Below are 22,105 nucleotides of genomic sequence, written 5' to 3'. Positions count from 1 at the left end.
ACGGGGAAGAAAGGAGATTTAAGTGACTTTGAACGTGACATGGTTGTTGGTGCCAGACGGGCTGGTCTGAGTATTTCAGAAATGGCTGATCTACTGGGATTTTCACGCACAACCATCTCTAGGGTTCACAGAGAATGGTCCGAAAAAGAGAAAATATCCAGTGAGCGGCAGTTTCTGTGGGCCAAATGCCTTGTTGATGCCAGAGGTCAGAGGAGAATGGCCAGACTGGTTGGAGCTGATAGAACGGCAACGGTAACTCAAATAACAACTAGTTACAACCGCGGTCTGCAGGAGAGCATCTCTGAACGCACAACACCTGGAACCTTGAGGCGGAGGGGCTGCAGCAGCAGCAGAAGACCACACTGGGTGACACTCCTGTCAGCTCAGAACAGGAAACTGAGGCTACAATCCCCACAGGCTCAACAACACTGGACTATAGAAGATTGGAAAAACGTTGCCTGGTCTGATGAGTCTCGATTTCTGCTGCGACATTCAGATGTTCGGGTCAGAATTTGGCGTCAACAACATGAAAGCATGGATCCATCCTGCCTTGTATCAACGGATCAGGCTGGTGGTGGTGGTGGTGTCATGGTGTGGGGGAGATTTTCTTGGCACCCTTTGGGCCCCTTAGTACCAATTGAGCATCGTGTCAATGCCACAGCCTACCTGAGTATTGTTGCTGAGCATGTCCATCCCTTTATGACCACAGTGTACCCATCTTCTGATGGCTACTCCCAGCAGGATAACGCGCCATGTCATAATGCGCCAATCATCTCAGACTGGTTCCTTGAACATGACAATGAGTTCACTGGACTCAAATGGCCTCCACAGTCACCAGATCTCAATCCAATAGAACCTTTGGGATGTGGTGGAACAGGAGATTCACATCATGGATGTGCAGCCGACAAATCTGCAGCAACTGCGTGACGCTATCATGTCAATATGGACCAAAGTCTCTGAGGAATGTCTCCAGTACCTTGTTGAATCTAGGCCACGAAGGATTAAGACAGTTCTGAAGGAAAAAGGGGTCCAACCCAGTACTAGCAAGGTGTACCTAATAAAGTAGCCGGTGAGTGTATATATGACGTAGCTGACTGACAGCGGAGGAGCTCTGCAGCATCTCGAGAGCCGCGGCTCCGCAAACGCGGATTAAATAATCCTTCTTCCCTCGTATTATTAACTTCAGGGAGTGACTTATTATATCGTTCCCACGCGTTATTTGAATTTTTTTCTCCATAACCACTCTGGGGCTCCGTGTTTGCTGTAGTTTTCCGAAAGCCGGTTCAGCCTTCCGCCTTGTAGGTAACGATAACTCCAATGATAACTCCGCCCCCAGCTGATGACGCATCGGGCCCCAGTTTGGCTCCTCTCTGGCCCAGCAACGAAGTGGGGCCAACGTAGCACCAGTTTGGCCGGGGCTTTGGCAGTGGAAAGACAAAGAACTGGTGCTAAGTCTGGCCCTGGCTCCGAACTAGAACCTGGTTCTTTCCGGTGGAAAAGCCCCCAAAGTGGACCTGCAATCCAGGTTGGGGACCACTAAAGTAAAACATTCGAGTACGACATTCACAACTACTTGTTTGGACAGGAGAGTCACCAAAAAAGTGCTGAAGCGTCATTGAAAACGGGTATAGTGAGAGAACTGTCAGCCAGTGTTTGGATTGAATTGGAAATTCAATAAAGAAGTGAAGCTCTCCAGGGACAAGCGGATGCTTTGGTCCATCTAATAACAGGAACAGCCGAGCCTTGTGTCTAATTAGTGAGGGGTAATTACTCTGGGTCCGAAGAAAAACACACTTTGTGTGGTGGCAGGGCCGGCCTGAAAGCAGCAGTGCCGCCCCCCCACTGGGAACCAATGACTTACAAAGGAAGTAATGGTGCATGCACGCTTTGGTGTGTGTTATTATGTGCTTTGATGTATTGCATAAAATGTCTTCCACTTTTGAAGCAACGTTTTATTTTAGTATTTCATCTCTACTGTGGCTGATTTGTGGTGTTGTTTGTTAACTAGAATGACATGTTGGAGGAGGGGCAGGAGTACGCCATCATGCTGTATACCTGGAGAAGCTGCTCACGGGCAATACCTCAGGTAAACACCGTCACTTATTTATATGAACAATTATTCACAGATTTATGGTTCATTATTCTTTTCTATTTCTGTTTGTTTTGAGTAATTCAGTAACAAAAATGATGAACATTTACCGATTCTGACTTCTACAATCAGATTTCATTGCGTTGCAGGATGTGCTTCTGTTAAACTGATTATCTTGAGAATCACTTTAGTGTGACGACCAGATGAATTCGAGCAATGAAGACAGAGTAAAATGCTCTTTTGTGTCTTTACAGGCTCTCTGCCACTAATAGTATCTGCTGGGTTTCGCTTGTCTGTCTTGAAAGTATCTCACATACTCTTTTTAGATTATTTCATTAAAATAAATGTCTTGCATTATTTTGCCAGAAAAGTTCAGGTTCTCTATGATGCTAAGCAGACACCATATAACTAATATAGATGCAAAAGTTTCAGTTCCCTTATTTTAGCTCTAAACCTAAAGAAATTACACAGAAAGTTAAGTTGGTTCATGGCATAACTTCAGTGGTTCCTTTAGCTTCAAGCTGTTAAAAAAAACATTTGTTATTTTCTTGTGGCTTTACTGAGAATATACAGTATGTCCTGACATTCAACTTCTGCTTCTCTGCAATGGTAATTTAAACAAGTACTTTTTTTTTTGTACAATTTCTCTGTGGCTCGTTAGTGTGTTTATCCTTGCTAGAATAGCATCTGGTTCAATACCACATGTGCTTTTGAGTGAATGGAAGCTGTGTTGTTAGTTTAATGAAGATCAACTGCAAGCCATATGAGTGACTTTTGTTTTTTGTCTCATTCTAGTTTTGACAAAAGCAATTTGACTATTTCACTATGTTGGCTTTGAGTAGATTGTGCCGGAATACTTGTAAAATATCGTAAATGAAACAATCAGTGTATAGGAGGACATAACATGAGGTTCAATTGGTAAAATATTACCTGATCATATCTCTATGAATGACTATCATTCACCTGCTGTTATCGGTACAATACTGATATTTTGCACAACAATTATGAGACACAATGTAACAATTTTCTATATGAATGTTATGATAATAAAATATGCTTAAATGTACTTTTTTTTTCCCTTTGTTTGCCACAAAAAGCAAATTTCTTGTTTTTCGGAGCTGAAAAAACTCAAAAACAAGTCCGTTTTTTTTTTTATCTGCCATCATCAACGTTTATCTCGGTGTCTGACTGGATGGAACCAAGTGGAAAGGTTATTTTTATTATTATGACAGAGCAGAGTAGTTTCCACCAAATCTTTAAAACAGAGCAATAACATTCTTCATTGAAACCTTTTATTATAAAATATTTGGTGTAAATATCAAACTTTCAGGAATGGCTTTGGAAAGAGGCTTGTTTTGATGAGAAGAATCTGTTTTTTTTTTGTTGGTCTGGATATCCGTGTTAAATATTTTAGCCCCGCCCCCACCACCCTCTTTTTCTTAGGTGAAATGCAATGAACAGCCGAACCGAGTGGAGATCTACGAGAAGACTGTGGAGGTCCTGGAGCCAGAGGTCACCAAGCTGATGAATTTCATGTACTTCCAGGTATGATTCCCTTTTTAACCAGTGAGCGACACTGAAGAATATTTGTTTTAATTACTACAATAAACATTATTGTTAATATCTCTTATGGTGCCCAGCGCACAGCTATCGACCGTTTCTGTGGCGAAGTCCGTCGTCTGTGCCACACGGAGCGCAGGAAGGACTTTGTGTCCGAGGCGTACCTGCTGACTCTGGGAAAGTTCATCAACATGTTCGCCGTGCTGGATGAACTGAAGAACATGAAGTGCAGCGTGAAGAACGACCACTCGGCATACAAAAGGTATCCAGTCCTCTCCATGCACTCGCACAGCTGTGTACCATTGACGGCCACAAGGTGGCAGCATCAGTCAGCAAACAAAAAACATCGTCTCAGTCTCTTCTTCTTTTACCAGTTTGAAAGATCAGAAAAAATACAAAATATGTGTTTACATGTGAAACAACGAAAATGTTGGGTTTGTTTGGAGCCATAGTGTGAGAACTTTGGGAAATGTTAATTAGTTATTGTCTAGTTGTCCCTCATTCTCTATCACTTTCTGCATTAAATACAAGTTTTTACTGTCTCTAGTATGCAGAGGCAGACAACGGGCATCTCATGACTGATAATTTATTAGACATATGAATCCTGACAATGTATATATTTACATGCGTTTATATCAACACAATTTTATACAAGTTGTTTAAATGTACCAATATTCCCACTGCGATAGTGTCCATGAACACTCGTACTGCACATGCACACAAACAACATGATTAAAAGTTTAATTTAAAAATAAAATAACAAAATTTCAAAACCACTTTGGGAATTTCTGGGTGTGTCATAGCGACCCGACAAATATCTTTAGATTTCAGTAAATCGTTATTAAATGATTCTGGTGATGTCTGCAACACACCAGTTCCCCATTTTTAAAACTAATCTAGGTTTTGCAGGAGATTTCAGCGAGGCTCAAATTTAACTGTAGGAACTACACAATTTTACACTCACGATGGAATAAACCTGCCTCGTGTACTCCTACAGAAATCACTAAAACAATGTGTCTCGTCTCTGCACAGAGCTGCTCAGTTCCTCAGGAAGATGTCTGAACCTTCATCCATCCAGGAGTCTCAGAACTTGTCCATGTTCCTGGCAAACCACAACAAAATCACACAGGTTGGTCTTGAATGTGTCACAAAATACACAGGCTGACAAGTATTGATACACAAGTATTTCTCTGGGTTTCTTGTGTCTCCAGATACAAGCAGTGGTATTTTCTTGATTTCTCATGTATGAGAAACAATCACAACAAGCTTTTTAAAAAAGAGACGGTTCACTGTTGGCGGTGAAGTCACTGCCTCAGACCTAAAAAGATTAGATACGGACAAGATAGCTTTTTTCTTTATATAAATTTTTTTTGTTTTTCGTCTTGTATCTTGTGTTGAAATTAGAATTACGACTACTTGGTGGGGGCTGCATGGGGTGGCCCCCCGTCGGATATCGCAGCTAGAAATGACCAGTGTTGATACACAGCCTTTCCTAATGAGAGTAAAAAAGGACAGAAATCCTCCTGGGATGCCCCCCCCCCCCCCCCTCTGGAGTCGGCCTCGTCCCCCCCACCTTCAAGTCTTTAAAGACCCCTGCTGTGTTTTCTTGTCAGTCGTTGCAGCAGCAGCTTGAGGTCATCAACGGATACGAAGAGCTGCTGGCAGACATCGTCAACCTGTGTGTCGAGTACTACGACAACAAGTTGTACCTCACTCCCAGTGAAAAACACATGCTTCTCAAGGTGAGTGGAGCTGTGCCCCTGCCCTCCCCCAACATTTGAAGGGATGTAGAGGAACGTTGTTTACAGAAGAGTTCCACATCTCCTCCTCTTCCTCAGGTTATGGGCTTCGGCTTGTACCTCATGGACGGAAACAGCAGCAACATCTACAAACTCGACGCGAAGAAGAGGATCAACCTCAGCAAGATCGACAAGTTCTTTAAGGTATGGTCAGTATGGACGATATATTTTATACCAGGTCATCGCTCTGCAACACGTCTCTCAAATTTTACTTTAGTAAACTAAAGTTGTAATGACAAGATGAGACGGAAGGATGTTTCCCATATTAGCAGAAATATACATTTAAACAAATCACAACCAGCTCGACCCTGTTCACTCCTCACATATGATCGAATGAAAAGTGTTTTTACAGAATAACACAACTTAACAGAAACAAAACAAAACAGGTGTTGATGTCGAGAAGGAATAAAAATCACATGCAGCAAAACCAATAGATCCAGTCATTTTATTAACATGTTATAGTGGCGCATGTCCTTTCTCCTGTGTCTGTGGCGTGTTTCTATATGTGAGAAACTATTTAATTTCAGTATTTTCACATACAATTCCATCCCTTTCTCTTGCAAGTCCGTTCATATTTTTGACTAATTTGGATTGGGACATGTTCCGTAAATTTGCATCAAATACAAATTGTTTATTTGAATAATGACCTTGCCAGATGCATATGCAGCTGAGCAGGGTGTCTCTTCTTCACCTGATGCAAGCACCAGTTTTAATATATTTCCTCCCTGTAACACCCTGTGAAGTGCCTTGTGTCTGAATGTTGTTCTGGAAATAAATGTGCCTTTGCCTGTCGATCAGATCTGGAACATCAACTCCCTTCCTCTATATATGTGGCTTGTGTAGATTGACTGTACATTTGGCATCTTCTTTTATCTATTGCAAACAGTGTTGTGACTAATTATTTAATCTGCGCTCATGTTATGGATTTAATCTGCTTAATCGTCTTTAGAATTCTCGTTACACAAACCTTTTCCTACACACAGCTGCTCTCACTGAACAGCAAAATGAAAAGAAAGATAGAAACCCGCGTGGACTATGTTGTGTCAAACTAATGGTGTATGTTTGTGTGTGCTCCGTGTTCACAGCAACTCCAGGTGGTCCCTCTGTTTGGTGACATGCAGATCGAGTTGTCCCGGTACATCAAGACCAGCGCTCACTTTGAAGAGAACAAAAATCGGTGAGTGGAAAACATCTTTCTTCATATGTCACTGCCAGTGTCATTCAGAGCCTGTAGACAGTGGCTGCAATAGAAACTTAAAAATCTTCGATGGCGTTACGGAGCAGGGACAAGAAAGAATGACAACATGTGAAGGAATCCATGAAGAGATTACAATGAATGTTTTTCTCTGAATGGTTGTAGTCACTCTGGCGGACTTCAACCCACAAACATAACCTTAATATATCTTAGTCTGCAACAATGACCAGAAACGCGTCCCTTGCTCGATCTCCTCTCCAGGTGGACTTGCACCTCTACATCCAGCAGCCCGCAGTACAACATCTGTGAGCAGATGATTCAGATCCGAGAGGATCACATGCGCTTCATCTCGGAGCTGGCTCGTTACAGCAACAGTGAGGTGAGAATGGATGAAATCTGCAGGTTTCCAGTTGCTCGGTGGTGTTTAATGCATGGTCATGTTTAGTTATTTTTTCCTACTAAGAGTGACTCAATGTGTTCCATAACAGAGCGGGCTGTTTCAGCCTCTCATGTCAGCTGTACAAGGTCTTTCTTATGTGGGGGATATTTGAACTCTCAGCGGTGATGTAACAGGCTTTTCAGCAGATGTCTTGACTGACCTCGTGGGTTTGCCGGGGCCATAATTCACTAATTCAGATGGAAATTGTAGATCGCAGAGGGCAGGAATGTTTAAAGTACTGAAGGGAAATTCACGGCATTGGACTACTATAGTACAGAATTGTTTTTGAGCGTGCTTTAAGCCAAGATGTGTTTGTCTGTCTCCATGAAGGTGGTGACCGGTTCAGGGCGTCAAGAAGCACAAAAGACTGACTCTGAGTACAGGAAGCTGTTTGACTTGGCCCTGCAGGGCATGCAGCTGCTCTCCCAGTGGAGCGCTCATGTTATGGAAGTGGTGAGGAGGCAAACATCGAAGAGAACAGATAACTAACTGTATTCATGTCTTCTGTACGTTCACCTCTATAAACGTTTCACTTTGCCCTCAGTACTCCTGGAAACTGGTTCATCCAACTGACAAATACTCCAATAAAGAGTGTCCCGATAATGCTGAGGAGTATGAGAGAGCAACCCGATACAACTACACCACCGAGGAGAAGTTTGCCCTCGTAGAGGTCTGTTGTAACATAGAACTCACTGTGAGGTTTCCTTTGAACCGGCGGACCGTCTTTTACTGAGTGTTGTGCTTGTTGGCAGGTGATTGCTATGATTAAGGGCCTGCAGGTGCTGATGGGTCGCATGGAGAGCGTGTTCAATCACGCCATCCGCCACACCATCTACTCGGCTCTGCAGGACTTTGCTCAGGTGACTCTGCGGGACCCGCTGCGGCAGGCCATCAAGAAGAAGAAGAATGTCATTCAGAGGTGCAGACGTCAACACGGTCGAAAAAAATTCACATGACAAAATGCCACCACATATGGAAAATCGACATTTATTTCTTCATGCTACACTAAAGTGAGGCAAAACTCAGATTTCTAATCCTTTAAAAATAAAGTAGTTTTATGATTTACACTTTACCTAAATCTTTCCACGTTGTCCCCAGTGTCCATTTTTCAGAAACGAGCCGTTTAAGCTGCAGTGTATTTAATGTTACTCCTTCCTAAAACCTCATTTATCGGTCAATGCCTCTAAATATACCCCATCAGAGCTTCTAATTATTTATCTATTCATTTTTAATACCTAAGCAGCAGTGCTACTTTATTGAGGTCAGAAGTTACATTGTATTTCACTTTATGCACAATTTCTGTACTTATTTGTCTTTTTTTTTTTTTTTTTTATCTTTTTTCTTAGTGTTTTGACTTTATTTTTATTTTTTTAGAGCAAAAGAACAATGTGTATAAACAGATGGGTTGAAAAGTAAGAGGGTCATCTATTAAGTCTCTGGGTGAATGGTAATGTTGGACAGGTGATTTATAAAGGGTTGCCAGGTTTCGTTGAAAACTGAACCAGAGTTTGTGAGTGAAAATCAAATCTTTTCCGGTTTAATGTGGGTTAGGACCTCCTTTAGCCAGTTGTTGTGTGAAGGAGGGAGAGCAATGTTTCCATTGGAACAAGATAAGGCATCAGGCCAGTAGCATTCAGAAGGATATTACGCGGCGCTTCGTCACAGGTAGATTAGCTGTTGTAATTGGAGGAGACCCAAACGGTGCACTGCAGGGATCGGGGAAAAGTTCCATCTCAAACACTGAAACAAGGGAGACAAAACGTGCTGCCAGAAGCCAGTGAGCTTTGAACCGGGCCAGGACATGTGTGTCTGGTTGGCAGGTGACTGTTTACATCTATTACAACCATCTCTGGTGCCTGGGTAGATTATTGCCGGTCCAGTACTTGTGTAGTGCACCCTGAGGAGAACCTTGTAGAGATTGTAATTTGACACCGGATTTTCTTGCGAGCTCCTGCTGTGCTTGGACAGGCAAAACAAAAAAAAAGAGAACCCATCAAGGTGGGGTTGCTCCCATTTAAATACTCCCTTTCTTTTCACGGGTCAGTTTCTAGTAGGTGTCTCTTGTTAGTTTCACATAGCCTGTGAGCACACAGCATCAGTGGTTGTAATTTAACACCAGCCTCATCTTCTTGCTCGCTGCTGCTTTACATCATCAGTTGAATAATTGGCAACCAGCCGTCCAGCTTGTAGAGACGTAAGTTATATACAGGTGCAGTTCTTATTTGTTCATTATTGGACTGTTTAGCTGTATTGGAATATTTTATTATTAGAAAAATATATTTTTTTAAACAATTTTCTTGCATTGGTATAATTTCTGTTGTGAGAGTTTGAAGTGTGTATGTTGATATCTTGTTCACGTGACTTTCATTCTCCAATCAGTGAGCAAAGTCCTGATTTTATTGTGCTTCTAATGTCCGACGCAGAATGATCATAAGCTCCACTGTTTTTTTTTTTTTTGTTTTTTTTCGTATGTTCTCCCATTCAGAAGTGGTTAATGTAATTCTATGTCAGCTGTTGAACTGTCTTCTCCCCGCAGCGTCCTCCAAGCCATCCGGAAGACAGTGTGTGACTGGGAGACGGGACGCGAGCCCCACAATGACCCTGCTCTCCGTGGAGAAAAAGATCCAAAGGGTGGTTTTGACATTAAGGTTCCCCGTCGTGCTGTAGGACCATCCAGCACACAGGTGAAAGCCCCTCGCTGTTTTCCACCCCAACTTGCTTTTACTTTTCCTCAAACGCCGTCGAGGTCTGATCAGTCCATCTCAATCAGGCCTATCACGTTATAGTGTGTCTGCTGAGTGTCAGATTTGACCTCACGTTTGCATAATATCATCTCGCTGTTGGCATAAACAAGATAACGTGCAACTTGTAGATCTGCCGTTCATCATAAACCAACCTATTCTCTTTAGCTCTTCAATTCTGGTTCAGGTTTAATCACATTTTCTCCTCTCGTAGCACGTGTGTGGCGCTCTGATAAAATCCCTGCAAGCTCTCGTATGCTGAAAAGCAATTATGTGTGCGCTGTGGCATACATCATGCCAATGTTTCATTGCGTATACACATGATCAATACAGAGCTCATTTGTTTTTCAGGTGCATTGTTGTAAAGCTTGTTTGAACAACCTCTGTGCTCACTCAACATAATTAAACTGAAAGGTGTTCAGTTGTCGAAGATGATAAACATGTATAACGATGCGACGCTGTTCTCCGACTTGCAGGATAAGTAGTGTCTTCTTTCAAGCTCTTAAAAAATAATTTCACGTTTGTTTTTTTTTCTACATACAGCTCTACATGGTCAGGACCATGTTGGAGTCTCTTGTTGCAGACAAAAGTGGCTCTAAGAAAACCCTGCGCAGCAGTCTGGAGGGCCCCACCATCCTGGACATAGAGAAGTTTCACCGCGAGTCCTTCTTTTACACACACCTGCTGAACTTCAGTGGTACGCTTCAATCAGCAGCTGGACTCTGGTTCATGAGGTCATATTACTGTGCGACAGCAGCTTTATTGACCCCCCCCCCCCTCCCCCCCCCTTACCTCCACAGAGACCCTGCAGCAGTGCTGTGACCTTTCCCAGCTCTGGTTCAGAGAGTTTTTCCTGGAGCTCACCATGGGACGCAGGATCCAGTTCCCCATCGAGATGTCCATGCCATGGATCCTCACTGACCATATCCTGGAGACCAAGGAGGCATCCATGATGGAGTAAATAATGTCTTTGTTGAGATACTAATTGCACAGCTTCCCACAACTCAGTCATTTGGACCTGAAGCATCTTAGGTTTTTGTCCCATTATGAGAGTTGGAAACATTAATTTGGTGTTAGAAGATAAATCATTTAATGTTTTCACTATTGTTTTTCAGTCTAGTGATCTAAACACAACCCTGGCATCAATCTCGAATTAGAAAGGCACAGACGTTGCTCCAAGTCATTCAATTTGGCCTTCCTCTGGACAGTTAATTAATGTAGCCGCTTCTTCAGTATGTCATTCTGCATACTCAGTGATGTGTATTTCAGTGTGTGTGTGATACATTTAGTTTGTGTTAAATATCACTACTGGATGTGTGTTGAGATTTGTGCATTCCTGTAATGTTAATGCTATGCACATACAAATGTGTTTATATACACAAATCCAAAATCCACAGATCAAACAAACAAATGTTGTTCTCCTCATCTAAATAAATATCATGGCGCATATGTAAATCAAGATACAAACACCCCTCCTGCAGGCTCAAGTCATTAAATGTATATACCTTTTATGGTCTAATAGTTGATATACTTCATAGAAAGGGAGTGGCATGACTGGCCAGAGGTTTTCCTCTACTTTGAAAAAAGGACCTGGGTAAAATCCCCAAAATTGGGATTAGTTGTGAATGTTTTCATGTCTGTTTTAAATCTTTGCAGCAGGATTATGTTGATACGAGGCAGGTTTTACATAAGCCATTAAGCACGTCAACTGGCATGAGCCACAAGTGCAGTAATTCTTCAACTGTTTGCCCAAATTTAGTGAAACATTAAAAAACTATACTATTGACACAAGTCAGATCCAGTTTTTCCGGAGGTTTGTACGTCGACAGTCTGAGACGTGTGAGGACCTGGTTGTATGTGAGGCACTTTCAAAGAGAAGCTCTGCAAAAATGTAACATGTTAACCAAGATTCATTTCATTGATCTTTATTGATACTGCTTCGCATTACCTTTCATTAAAGAATTAGAATACCTGACATGAGCTTGAACCTGTAAAATCAAGGTCTCAGCCAGTATTGCATGTGAATAGCTTGTCGGGACTCTTAGATCCTAAAGGAGGCGCTTTGGAACAGGTTTCATTGTTTTTCCATTTTCTGCAGGTACGTGCTGTATCCCCTGGATTTATACAACGACAGTGCACACTACGCCCTCACCAAATTCAAGAAGCAGTTCCTCTATGATGAGATAGAAGCCGAGGTAATCAATTCAATTTGCTCCGTGTGAATTATTTTCCCGATTTGACAGGTTTCATTGTTTGCGTGTTGAGAGGAAGCGGCAACGCAGATTTCACCTCTCAGAATTTATTTATTATTTTTCCATGTTGCTATTTAGAACAAACACTGTGTGGGTGGGTGTTTTTAACCTCATTAATCTCAGATGCATGTGCATCATATGTCTTTGTTGTCATTATCTAACTGTTTATAAAAAAGCCTTTTGAAGTTCTGTTTTTAAAAAATTGTGTAGATTGTTCACAGGAGGCGTCATTGTACTTTTGCCTGTAAGTGTTTGAAACAGTGGGAGAACTTTTTATATTATTGTTTTGTATAGGTGCCAAAATCAGCAAATCCATCAGTGATTTTATGATTGAAACGTGGATTTTTGACATGCATGTTAATTTGAGCCTCTGTTGTGATTGCAGGTCAACTTGTGCTTCGATCAGTTTGTCTACAAACTGGCCGACCAGATATTTGGCTACTACAAGATTCTAGCTGGAAGGTACTAATGCCCCGTCACTGCCACTTTAGAAAAGTCTGGCCTAGTGACCGCATGGAAAGAGGATTGTATGAAATGTACACAAGTGGATCATGTCATGAAAAATAGATTGTTGTCTTTTTGTGTTGAAGCCTGAAGTAACGGTTCTAATACAGCAATTCCAAGTTGTTTCATGAATGTATTCCCGTAGCTTAGTGACGACAGGGGACACCTGGATATCATGTAGCCAAACGCAGTTTAATGTGAATACGAGTAAAGAAAATAGTTGAGAGAACTAGTCTGTGGATTTAATCAACATTAATAGTAACTCTGTCTGACTTAAAAAAGGGTTGAAAAACATTTTTGCTTGGTAAGTAATAGTTGTTTAAGCAAACCGACTCGTCTTCTCTGCCAAACTCTCAGCCTTCTGCTTGACAAACGTTTGCGAGCCGACTGTAAGAATCTGGGCGACAATATTCCCTGGCCTGCCTCCAACCGCTACGAGACTCTGCTGAAGCAGCGCCACGTCCAGGTACGCGCCGGGACAACCCAGCGTTTTGTCCTCTGAGTCCTCTGGCCTTCCTGTCACTAACCAGTGGTGACCTCCACAGCTGCTGGGCCGCTCCATCGATCTGAACCGACTCATCACTCAGAGGGTTTCAGCCGCTCTTTACAAATCTCTGGAGCTGGCCATCAATCGCTTTGAGAGCGAGGACCTCACTTCAATCATGGTGTGTAATCTCTCTTCCATCCAGGCCTCCTGCTAGAGGTTTACTGCTGCCAGACCAAATGCATCCAAGTGTGTGTGTTTGTGAAGCGTTTTTCTGTCTTGCCGTTCAAAAGGAGCTGGAAGGTCTTCTGGATATCAACCGCTTGACACACAAGCTCCTCAGTAAGTTCTTGACCCTGGACAGCCTGGACGCCATGTTCCGCGAGGCCAACCACAACGTGTCGGCCCCGTACGGCCGCATCACGCTGCACGTCTTCTGGGAGCTCAACTACGACTTTTTACCCAACTACTGCTACAACGGCTCAACAAACAGGTGTGTTAGTTTGCTTAGACAGGCTTCAACTGTTTTCCTGACATTAGTTTGAAGGAGTTGGAAGGTTGGAAGGTATCCACTGAGACTCGCTGGTGAATGAATTCAGGCCTGCATCATGTAATGATGCATAATAAAACTGCTGTGACAGTTGATTATGACACAATTAGCACACAGAGGTAACATCCGCTTTGACACCCCCCCCCCCCCCCCCCCCCCCCCAATGAGTCCGATTAAAGTTTAAATATGAATGAATTCAGAATGTTTTGATAGTCATTAAAATTTCAATTTAAAAACGGCAAGCAAATAGGATTGTTTAGTTTGATTGTTCTGGTTTGTGAAAGGCATCCTTCGTCCAACTCAAGTTTTCGCAGTTTGAGCACAGAGAAGCTGCCAGGACGACTTCCTGTCCTTGATGGGGATGTTGTTTGGTTTCTTGTTGTCATAGTCACTGCACAGCAGTAGCAAGCTGCTTTGAGCGATCACATTTCCAACCCTGCTGTGCGCATGCTCTTCTGGGATAACAACAACCTCAACAACCAGCATGTGAAGTATCTGAATCATCCGAGTAGAAAATTATGAAAAACAGCCTGGCTGAGATCTGCTGATCATTGATTCCACATTATGTTAACTTTGTTTGGCATATTATGTATGTAACAAACAAGATCTTACACTGACGATTTACCTTTTTTAAAGGAGCTACATTTTTAGGGAACATGCATTTGTAGGATGAGCGGCAGAGCTGAGTATCTTATGTTAAATGACGCTCACAACAACTATGTTTAAATTAGTGATCAGACCACAAACGGTCATGCTATGAAAAACATCTCTGATTTATCATACATCCACATGCACACATCTTAAAGTCGTATCAAACTATAAAGCACTAGGAAAGGTTTTACTCAGAAGCTGTACTCATTATCAACTGCAGATTATAAACAGACACTAAAGTCACACTTTATATTGGTTTAAAAATAAAAATAATTAAATCTGTGTCAAATCAAGGAAATGAACCTGCCACACTGCAGCCAGGATAAACTGTACCTCTGATTCAGGTTTTGACTCATTGCACTGGTGTGGTTGAAACTGTTTATGCTCTCCATCTCATCTCGTATGTCTAACGACAAGAGCGTCTGAAATCCATTTAGTCCAGTTCTAGGTTTCTTCTTCTATTAGCGTTTTGGTCATCAGGTTGATCAATTGGGGTTTTTTGTTTTGCATAGCTTCTATTTCTACATTTGTGTTTTACATTGTGAATCAAATATGTGTGTGGCTTTTTGTCCTCTAATCAGCTCTACTTTTTCCTCGTTGTGTCCTCATGCTGGTGAAGTCAAAGTTGCCTGTGTGGATGATGTGTGATCTGTGCCTGCAGGTTTGTTCGCACCGTCCTGCCTTTCTCTCAGGAGTTCCAGAGGGACAAACCCCCCAACGCTCAGCCCCAGTATCTGTACGGCTCAAAGGTCAGTACGCTTCATTATCACTTCCAGGGCAAGCAGATCTTCAACCGGTCTTTTTTGTGGAATTCCCACTTGGCCTGACTGCGCATGTGTAACTCGCCGATTAACACTTATTACCAAAATATGTCTGTTTAATAGGAAGGAGGAGGATTCATATGAACACAAACATCAAAAAGCCCTTCTCGAGTTTCTTGTTTTGAACATTCATATTTAATGGAACAGCTTGTATGGATTCAAAAACATTTGTTGTTGAAAGCTAAAGTGCAGGAATCTTTTTTTTTTTCTTAACAATGTCGTCTCTTCAACACAAATAGGATTTTGTCAGTGGATAAAAATACTTGGTGACTATTTGGTTGGCGTGGAACAATGCTACGATGACCTTAATCCAGTTGATTCATGCTGGCTCGCTGCCAGACAGCTTAGCGAGTGTCCTCAGCTCATGGTCTTGGGTAATTATGTGGCCGCCGGGCTGTGCTGGATGGAGCGGCGGTTGTGTGATGGCACCATGCTTGGCGCTGTCCTCACTTCCTCTGGGGGCGTAGAGACGTCCAGATCCAGACACGTCCTGCCGGGTGGAGTTGGCCACCACCGGGCAGCTGTTGCTGACCTGGCCGGGAAGTGTGCAGATTGTGTGAAGACATCCCCACAACAGGATGCCGGCGATGACCAGGAGCAGAATGCAGCAGGTCAGCCAGACGCCCATGGCGAGCTCCCAGCCGGCCCGGTCGTGACCCTCGCCACTGTCGCTCAGAGTGCTGAACACCTGGCACTGGTCTCGCACCGGGTTGGCGGCCTGACACGTCACGCACAGGAAGTAGGCGGTGTGCGGGGCGAGGTTGGCCAGGTGTGTGCTGGTCTGGCTGACGGGGATGCGTTCCTCATGCATGAAGTTCTTGCGCTTGTAGCTCAGAAAGAGGCTGTTCCAGTTGGGGTCGTACATGACGCTGTAGAAGGTGTCGAGGCAGCTGGGGGACGACGGCCAGCTCACCTTGGCCGAGGTGGTGGAGATGTTGTAGACTGCAATTCCCATCATGAGGACCTGTTGAGCAAAGTAGTCATGAAGTCGGCGTGAAACTCAGTGCGGTGGTCAAAGATCAAGGTTACTTTATTATCTTAAAGAAGCGTTCGGTTCACAGCCAGGAGACGAAAAGAGACATCACAAGTGAGTGACTGTGTTTGGCTTCCTGAGTGCCAGTTTTTAAAAGAGAAAAGCAACTCTTCTGCTAAGACACGCACACTAAAACACGCAAAGGGGTGATTTACTTTTTCTTTTTCCATTTTGCATTTTGAAAGGAAAGACTAAAACAGCTGGAGACCAAAAAGGTAGAAGGGTGAGATGAAACACTAAAGAATTAAGAAGGAAAAAGTTGGAGACCGAAACACTGAACACCGAAGCCTGGTGATGAAATGAGTTCATGAAAATTGAGATCCAATCCAAAATGATGTCAGAAATTCACCAAACATTGTTTACTCACAGAGAACAAAGAGATTGCGGCTGATTTCAGTTTTCCTGCGATTTGTAAAAAAAAATCACAAATCTTCTCTTTGTGTCTCTAATGCGTCCTTAATTCTCTCACTGTTAAACTCGGTTTATGTGAAATGCCTCCACCTCTTCGCTCTCTGCAAAGCATGAGAAATGGGTGGGGGCATTATGAGAGGATAATAAGCATTGTATGAGGGATTATCTGGGACAAAGTGGAGTGGCGTGAGGAAGCCCAGCGTATGTGCAGATGCTGAGTAAATGACATAATGCAGGAGGATTTCTGAGGAGGCTCATGTCACTCATCACCTGTTACATGACAGGTGATGATCTGTCAGCCTCCAGCTGTTGAGACGCAGAGTTCAAGGCCTTGACTGTGGTTGGAGAGCTACTTATTAGAAACACTGCACCAGTTCGCAACATGACCACACATGGCAGACAATATAGTCTGTGGTGAATCTATATTTATTTTTTATTTTCAAATACTTTTCATAGTTTGAAGTTACTCATTGTGTGAAGGAAATTATGTTTTGACTTTGTCTTCTTCCTTTAAGACTGGTGCAGAGGTGTGGTTGTCAGGTGTGTGATATTTTGGCCCAAACAAAAAATAAAATCTACATTTAAAACTCTTGTTGCATTGTATGTAACCTGCATCAGCTACAACAGTTGTCTGTCCAATGAGAAAGTCCTCCTTAGAGCTCCACTTATTGGAATATTGATGAAAACGTGTATTAGGAATACTTACAGGTAATAGAGTGCCGGCAGCTGGTAAATCTGCGGAGTCAGAAGTGTTTCAGCCAGATGATCCAGCGCTGCTGCTAGTCGGTCATGTTACCGTCTTTTCCACTGTCGCTGCATCAGGAGCTCTGACGCCGGGTGCCGCTGGCTGCGTTTTCAACCTCAGCGCTCAAACAGCGTTCAGCGTGTCACACTAGAGGGAGTGACGTGGGATTAGAGAGGCACCAGCAGCTCGGGTGGAGAGAGAGAGAGCTGAAATCTGCCGCCTGCTGCTGCAGCCTATTTCTTCCCACATGTTTTCTTTCATGGCGAGATCGCTGCAGCTATTAGACCGACCTGGATTCAAAGTTGTCTTTCCTGTCATTGTTTTGACCCTGATGGTTATTATGAGACGTCAGTGACGTGGTTCGTCGGTTTGCACGGTGACCTTCGCTCCACTGCTTCTCGGTGGCGGAGTCTGCAGCGGGTCTTTGTTTGAGCATCAGTTGGCGGCTCCATCTGTCCAATCATTGGCTCAGCTGCGTCCCTCAACAACTGATGGACAGATGATCATATCAATTTACTGGAACTTTTGGTAGCCCCCAGAGAATTGTTCTAATGCGGCACCGATTCACGTTCCAATGAAATACTCACACAAACATCAACATGGAAGAGAAAGATTATTGTGAAGTGGCACTGCTGCCGTGATAGAAACTCTAAATGTCACGCTGCCGCCATTAAATTCGTCCTTGTTAAATGAGCGACAATGTCTAAAACGATGCATAGAGACGTATTGCATCGGGATTCAGAGTTCTCACATGAAGAAGATCTTCACACCATCATGACTTTGTCGCTTGAGGTGAGACTCTCACAAGTGATCAGATTCTGTGCAGTAATTCTATATAACAAAGTATTTTCGGTTCTATTTCCTTGTGTTGACGTTCCTCTGAAGCTTATTATGTTTAGATCAGCGTTTGTCAGACTTCTTACTGCGTGTGCCACCTGAGACCAACCTGAACATACAGCTGCAGACAATTCTTCCATTAGCTGAGCGCCGTTCACCAAGGAGACCTGAAAAGCAGAAGCGAAGCGGGAGCATTTCCTCTCTGTCACAGATGATACCAGGCCCAGTGTGTTTTTAGAGCAGCAAGTCTCCTCGCATCAAGTGCAGGAACCAGACCAAGCAGTCCGACACACAGAAATAAAGGATCGATATTACTTCTTTTATTTATGCTCTTTTAATATCTCATGCAATTAAGTTTTCCTTACCATACCACAGTTTTAGAATCGGTGGTTCAGAGCCGAAGGTTTTCAACGTTTCACACAGCAAGGAAGTGGTTAAGAGATGGAGTTGCAATCACTCGCTATAGTTTAGATTAAATTGTGTTTTGCATTAAACTGGGCGTAGTACTATGTATTCATGTATTCTGTTATTGTGCTTTCACTATTAAGTTGACAACAAACTTTTAAAATCACCACATATTCAGTAGTTTATGTATCCGTCTCCTGACCGTATTTTCACGTTATCATTACCGGTCTGCAGCAGATTTATTTATTTTTTCTTCGTGCCTCCTGATTGCACTCGATGTGTTTATTCTCTGTGTTTATAATGTCCCCTGTCTTTCTCTGCATGCAGACCTTGAACCTGGCGTACAGCAGCATATTCAGCTGCTACAGGAACTTCCTGGGTCCCCCACACATCAAGGTCATGTGCCGGCTGCTGGGCTACCAAGGCATCGCCGTGGTGATGGAGGAGCTGCTGAAGGTCGTCAAAAGCCTGGTGAGTGTGGCGAGGCGCTGTAACGCCCTGCAAGAGGCTGCTTCACCATGTACTTTGTAGTTTCTCAAAGCCACGGCAAAGCACACCGTACTCTTGGCTATGCAGTAAAGTGTAGAGACTATTTGAATGAGAGCAGAATTAACTGGACAAGGTGGGGTCGGTGTCGCGTACACCAGATATAGCAAGGCTAAACTCTCTTCAGTTTTCTGCTGCTCCTCTCACTTTGAGCAGATCATGAACACTCCTCTTTCTGTAGCTTCAGGGCACCATAATGCAGTATGTGAAGACCCTGATGGAGGTGATGCCCAAGATTTGCAGGCTTCCCCGCCACGAGTATGGCTCCCCGGGTAGGTAAACATGGAGTGAGCGACATGACACATGGATAATGATATGGTACGGCTGTGTTGAGCGTGATCGCAGAGTTTGACGAAGGAGACTTCGCTGCTCAGAGCGGTGTTGGTAGCTTTAGAGATAAATAACTTTCAGTGTTGGTGAGTGGTTTTGTCTCGTGAGCGTCAGAGTTCAGCTGTGCTGCTTCACCGTGTGAGCATCATTGAAGTAACCTCGCTGAATCTCGCTTTAGGTATTCTGGAGTTCTTCCACCACCAGCTGAAGGACATCGTGGAGTATGCAGAGCTGAAGACTGTGTGTTTCCAGAACCTGAGGGAGGTGGGCAATGCCCTCCTGTTCTGCCTGCTGAGTGAACAGAGCCTGGTACAGATATGAGCCATGAAGTCCTTAGAACACTGAGAATACCCACACAGAGTTTATCTTTCAAGCTTTTTGGTGCAAATGTTGATTGTTCTATAATCAGCAGTAATTCTTTCTATTTTTCTTTTTTCCTGAATTGTTAGTCACAGGAAGAAGTCTGTGATTTGCTGCATGCTGCACCTTTCCAGAACATTCTCCCCAGAGTCCACGTCAAAGGTAACAGGAAAAACACCATCTTACATCACATTTGAACATTGGATTGTGAAGAGATGGAAGGAAGCCTTTTGATAATGATCCATGGTGCGTACTGTGTGCAGGAAACATTCTGATATGAAGCTTCGAGCTCCTTTCAAACCGTCTTCGTTTGTGATATTGGCCAAGTCGGTAACTGGCCTATCAGGATGAAGTACACCTCTGCTGAAGAAGTTCTGTTAAAGTCAAAGAGTGAACAGCATTCGAATTACAAATAGACAGCATGATAATGTTAAATAGTAGAATGCAATTATTTCTCACTTTGTAAAAATCTAATGCTATTCTATGTTATTGGCGGTTGTTCATTGTTGTCACAACAGAAATCTGCACTCACTCGTGTCGGTGTAAATAAAAAGTGTCAAGAAAGGGTGGCACATCCTCCACCGGCTCCATCATCGACTATATCAACACATAGGATCAATATATTTACAAGGAAAGATTGTCGCCCAGTGCAAAGAAACTTTGACCGTGGCTGCACTGATGTGACTATTATTTAGTGTCAAATCAGCTAATTTTCTTTTTCTCATTTCAGTGGGAGACGTGACTCAGACACACACATTTTAATGCTTTTTTTTTTTTTTTTTAATGTAGAGGGAGAACGCTTGGATGCCAAGATGAAGCGCTTGGAGGCAAAGTACACGGCGCTGCACATGGTTCCCCTGATCGAGCGTCTCGGCACCCCGCAGGTAAAACCCCTCCAAAGGCTGTCTGTCTCTTTCCACAGTCATCACATCATCCCTCTCAAATATTGTTTCTTAAATTCTGGTGGCGCTAAAGCTCCCTCTACTGGAACATGGACCGAAGACATAACTGAGAAGATCTAAAGCATAGTACAAAACATTGGATTTGACTATATAGAACATGAAATTCATACCTAAAATTACGTTTTTTTTAAATCAACCTGCTAGAACACGGTTCATGTGTGCTTAGGGAACGTCTGAAATCTGTGAACTCACTAGAGAAATGATATTATAGTAAGTCTGCCGTTTGTATTTCTCAGTGAATGATAAGTCGTGGTTGTTCTTCATGTTTTGACTTGCTGTATTTTTGTGGGATGAAGCAGTGCGAGACCCTGTTAGGAAGAGTGTTGGTGTTATAATGCTGCTGCTTAATACAGCGGCAGGCCAACGGCTCCACACTCCCACCGATCTGACACCGACTGTCACCCTCCAGCAAATCGCCATCGCCCGTGAGGGCGACCTTCTGACCAAAGAGAGGCTGTGCTGCGGTCTGTCCATGTTTGAAGTCATCCTCACTCGCGTGCGAGGCTTCTTGGAAGACTCCATCTGGCGGGGGCCACTGCCCAGCAACGGGGTGATGCATGTGGACGAGTGTGTGGAGTTCCACCGCCTCTGGAGCGCCATGCAGTTCGTGTACTGCATCCCTGTGGGAGCCCACGAGTTCACCGTGGAGTGAGTACCAGCAGCACATCCCCATGAGACTGAACCTGTCCCACCGTAACTCCTGACTGTGACCTCCACTGACGCTCTCCAGGCAGTGCTTCGGAGACGGCCTGCACTGGGCCGGCTGCATGATCATCGCTCTTCTGGGGCAACAGAGACGCTTCGACATCCTGGACTTCAGCTACCACCTCCTCAAGGTGCAGAAGCACGACGGCAAGGACGAGGTCATCAAGAGCGTGGTGAGTCGCAAGACAGACATCAGGAATATAGCAGCTTATCACAGGCACCAAATCCGTTTATGTTTTCTCTCCTAACTTCATGGCACAAGCAGGTTTTGCACGAGCAGTATGGATTTATAGTGTGTTGTAGTAATAAAAATGATATCCAGTATGTTCAACGTACCATGACGTGGGAGGAGTCAACATACAAGATGTTTCCACTGAGGTCACATATGTTTAGTCGGCGTATTTGGCTTTACTTTCTGGGATTGTTGCATTCATCATTATGTAACCGATGGCTGTACAGACTTTCATTTGAAAACTTGTGAGGAAGTGGTTTCTGTCTTTCTCTGTCTGCTGTCATCGTGCAGCTCTGCGATTCATTTTTACTTTCCTCTGTTCAGCGGTATGAACTCTACTGAACACCGAGACAACAATACCAACTCTGCAGCTGCTTAGTGACACATTTGTCAAAATGAAACAGTTGGAGAACTCATCGCTCTGAGGATATGCAGTCCACAGAGCAGGACGCGT

General features: G+C 43.6%; 2 protein-coding genes across 4 annotated transcripts in view; one reads left to right on the top strand and one right to left on the bottom strand.

Annotated features, from left to right (window-relative positions):
• Nucleotides 1-22,105, top strand: part of cyfip1 (cytoplasmic FMR1 interacting protein 1) — a 35,763-nt gene that overhangs the window by 10,837 nt on the left and 2,821 nt on the right. For both annotated transcript variants that reach the window (XM_080473475.1, XM_080473474.1), the window contains exons 4-30: nt 2,009-2,086; nt 3,533-3,634; nt 3,730-3,911; nt 4,682-4,778; nt 5,263-5,391; nt 5,488-5,592; nt 6,534-6,625; nt 6,905-7,022; nt 7,413-7,535; nt 7,627-7,752; nt 7,835-8,001; nt 9,619-9,766; nt 10,367-10,520; nt 10,624-10,780; nt 11,922-12,018; nt 12,461-12,537; nt 12,937-13,045; nt 13,125-13,244; nt 13,357-13,556; nt 14,926-15,013; nt 18,844-18,987; nt 19,244-19,334; nt 19,571-19,701; nt 19,842-19,914; nt 20,542-20,636; nt 21,124-21,362; nt 21,445-21,592. In XM_080473475.1, coding sequence (XP_080329601.1) covers nt 2,009-2,086; nt 3,533-3,634; nt 3,730-3,911; nt 4,682-4,778; nt 5,263-5,391; nt 5,488-5,592; nt 6,534-6,625; nt 6,905-7,022; nt 7,413-7,535; nt 7,627-7,752; nt 7,835-8,001; nt 9,619-9,766; nt 10,367-10,520; nt 10,624-10,780; nt 11,922-12,018; nt 12,461-12,537; nt 12,937-13,045; nt 13,125-13,244; nt 13,357-13,556; nt 14,926-15,013; nt 18,844-18,987; nt 19,244-19,334; nt 19,571-19,701; nt 19,842-19,914; nt 20,542-20,636; nt 21,124-21,362; nt 21,445-21,592 — 3,390 coding nt within the window. The remainder of the gene's footprint in view (nt 1-2,008; nt 2,087-3,532; nt 3,635-3,729; nt 3,912-4,681; nt 4,779-5,262; nt 5,392-5,487; nt 5,593-6,533; nt 6,626-6,904; nt 7,023-7,412; nt 7,536-7,626; nt 7,753-7,834; nt 8,002-9,618; nt 9,767-10,366; nt 10,521-10,623; nt 10,781-11,921; nt 12,019-12,460; nt 12,538-12,936; nt 13,046-13,124; nt 13,245-13,356; nt 13,557-14,925; nt 15,014-18,843; nt 18,988-19,243; nt 19,335-19,570; nt 19,702-19,841; nt 19,915-20,541; nt 20,637-21,123; nt 21,363-21,444; nt 21,593-22,105) is intronic.
• On the bottom strand, nt 15,194-17,708 carry fndc9 (fibronectin type III domain containing 9). Of its 2 annotated transcripts, none has more exons than XM_080473480.1 (2): nt 17,236-17,708; nt 15,194-16,049 (listed from the first exon to the last, which is right to left on the bottom strand). In XM_080473480.1, the coding sequence occupies exon 2, from the start codon at nt 16,041-16,043 to the stop codon at nt 15,405-15,407; it is 639 nt and encodes a 212-aa protein (XP_080329606.1). In that variant the 5' UTR covers nt 16,044-16,049; nt 17,236-17,708; the 3' UTR covers nt 15,194-15,404. The 2 variants fall into 2 exon arrangements, with proteins under 2 accessions (XP_080329606.1, XP_080329607.1); XM_080473481.1 differs by lacking the exon at nt 17,236-17,708 and adding an exon at nt 16,486-16,630.

Source organism: Lipophrys pholis (assembly GCF_963383615.2).
Source record: "Lipophrys pholis genome assembly, chromosome: 10".
In the NCBI taxonomy this organism is placed as follows: Eukaryota; Metazoa; Chordata; class Actinopteri; order Blenniiformes; family Blenniidae; genus Lipophrys; species Lipophrys pholis.
The sequence above is the reverse complement of the archived record's forward strand: the minus strand, read 5'-3'. Positions and strand labels throughout refer to the sequence as shown.

Coding starts and splice junctions, on each gene's coding strand:
- fndc9 (XM_080473480.1), bottom strand. CDS start 16,043: ATGATGGGAATTGCAGTCTACAACATCTCCACCACCTCGGCCAAGGTG.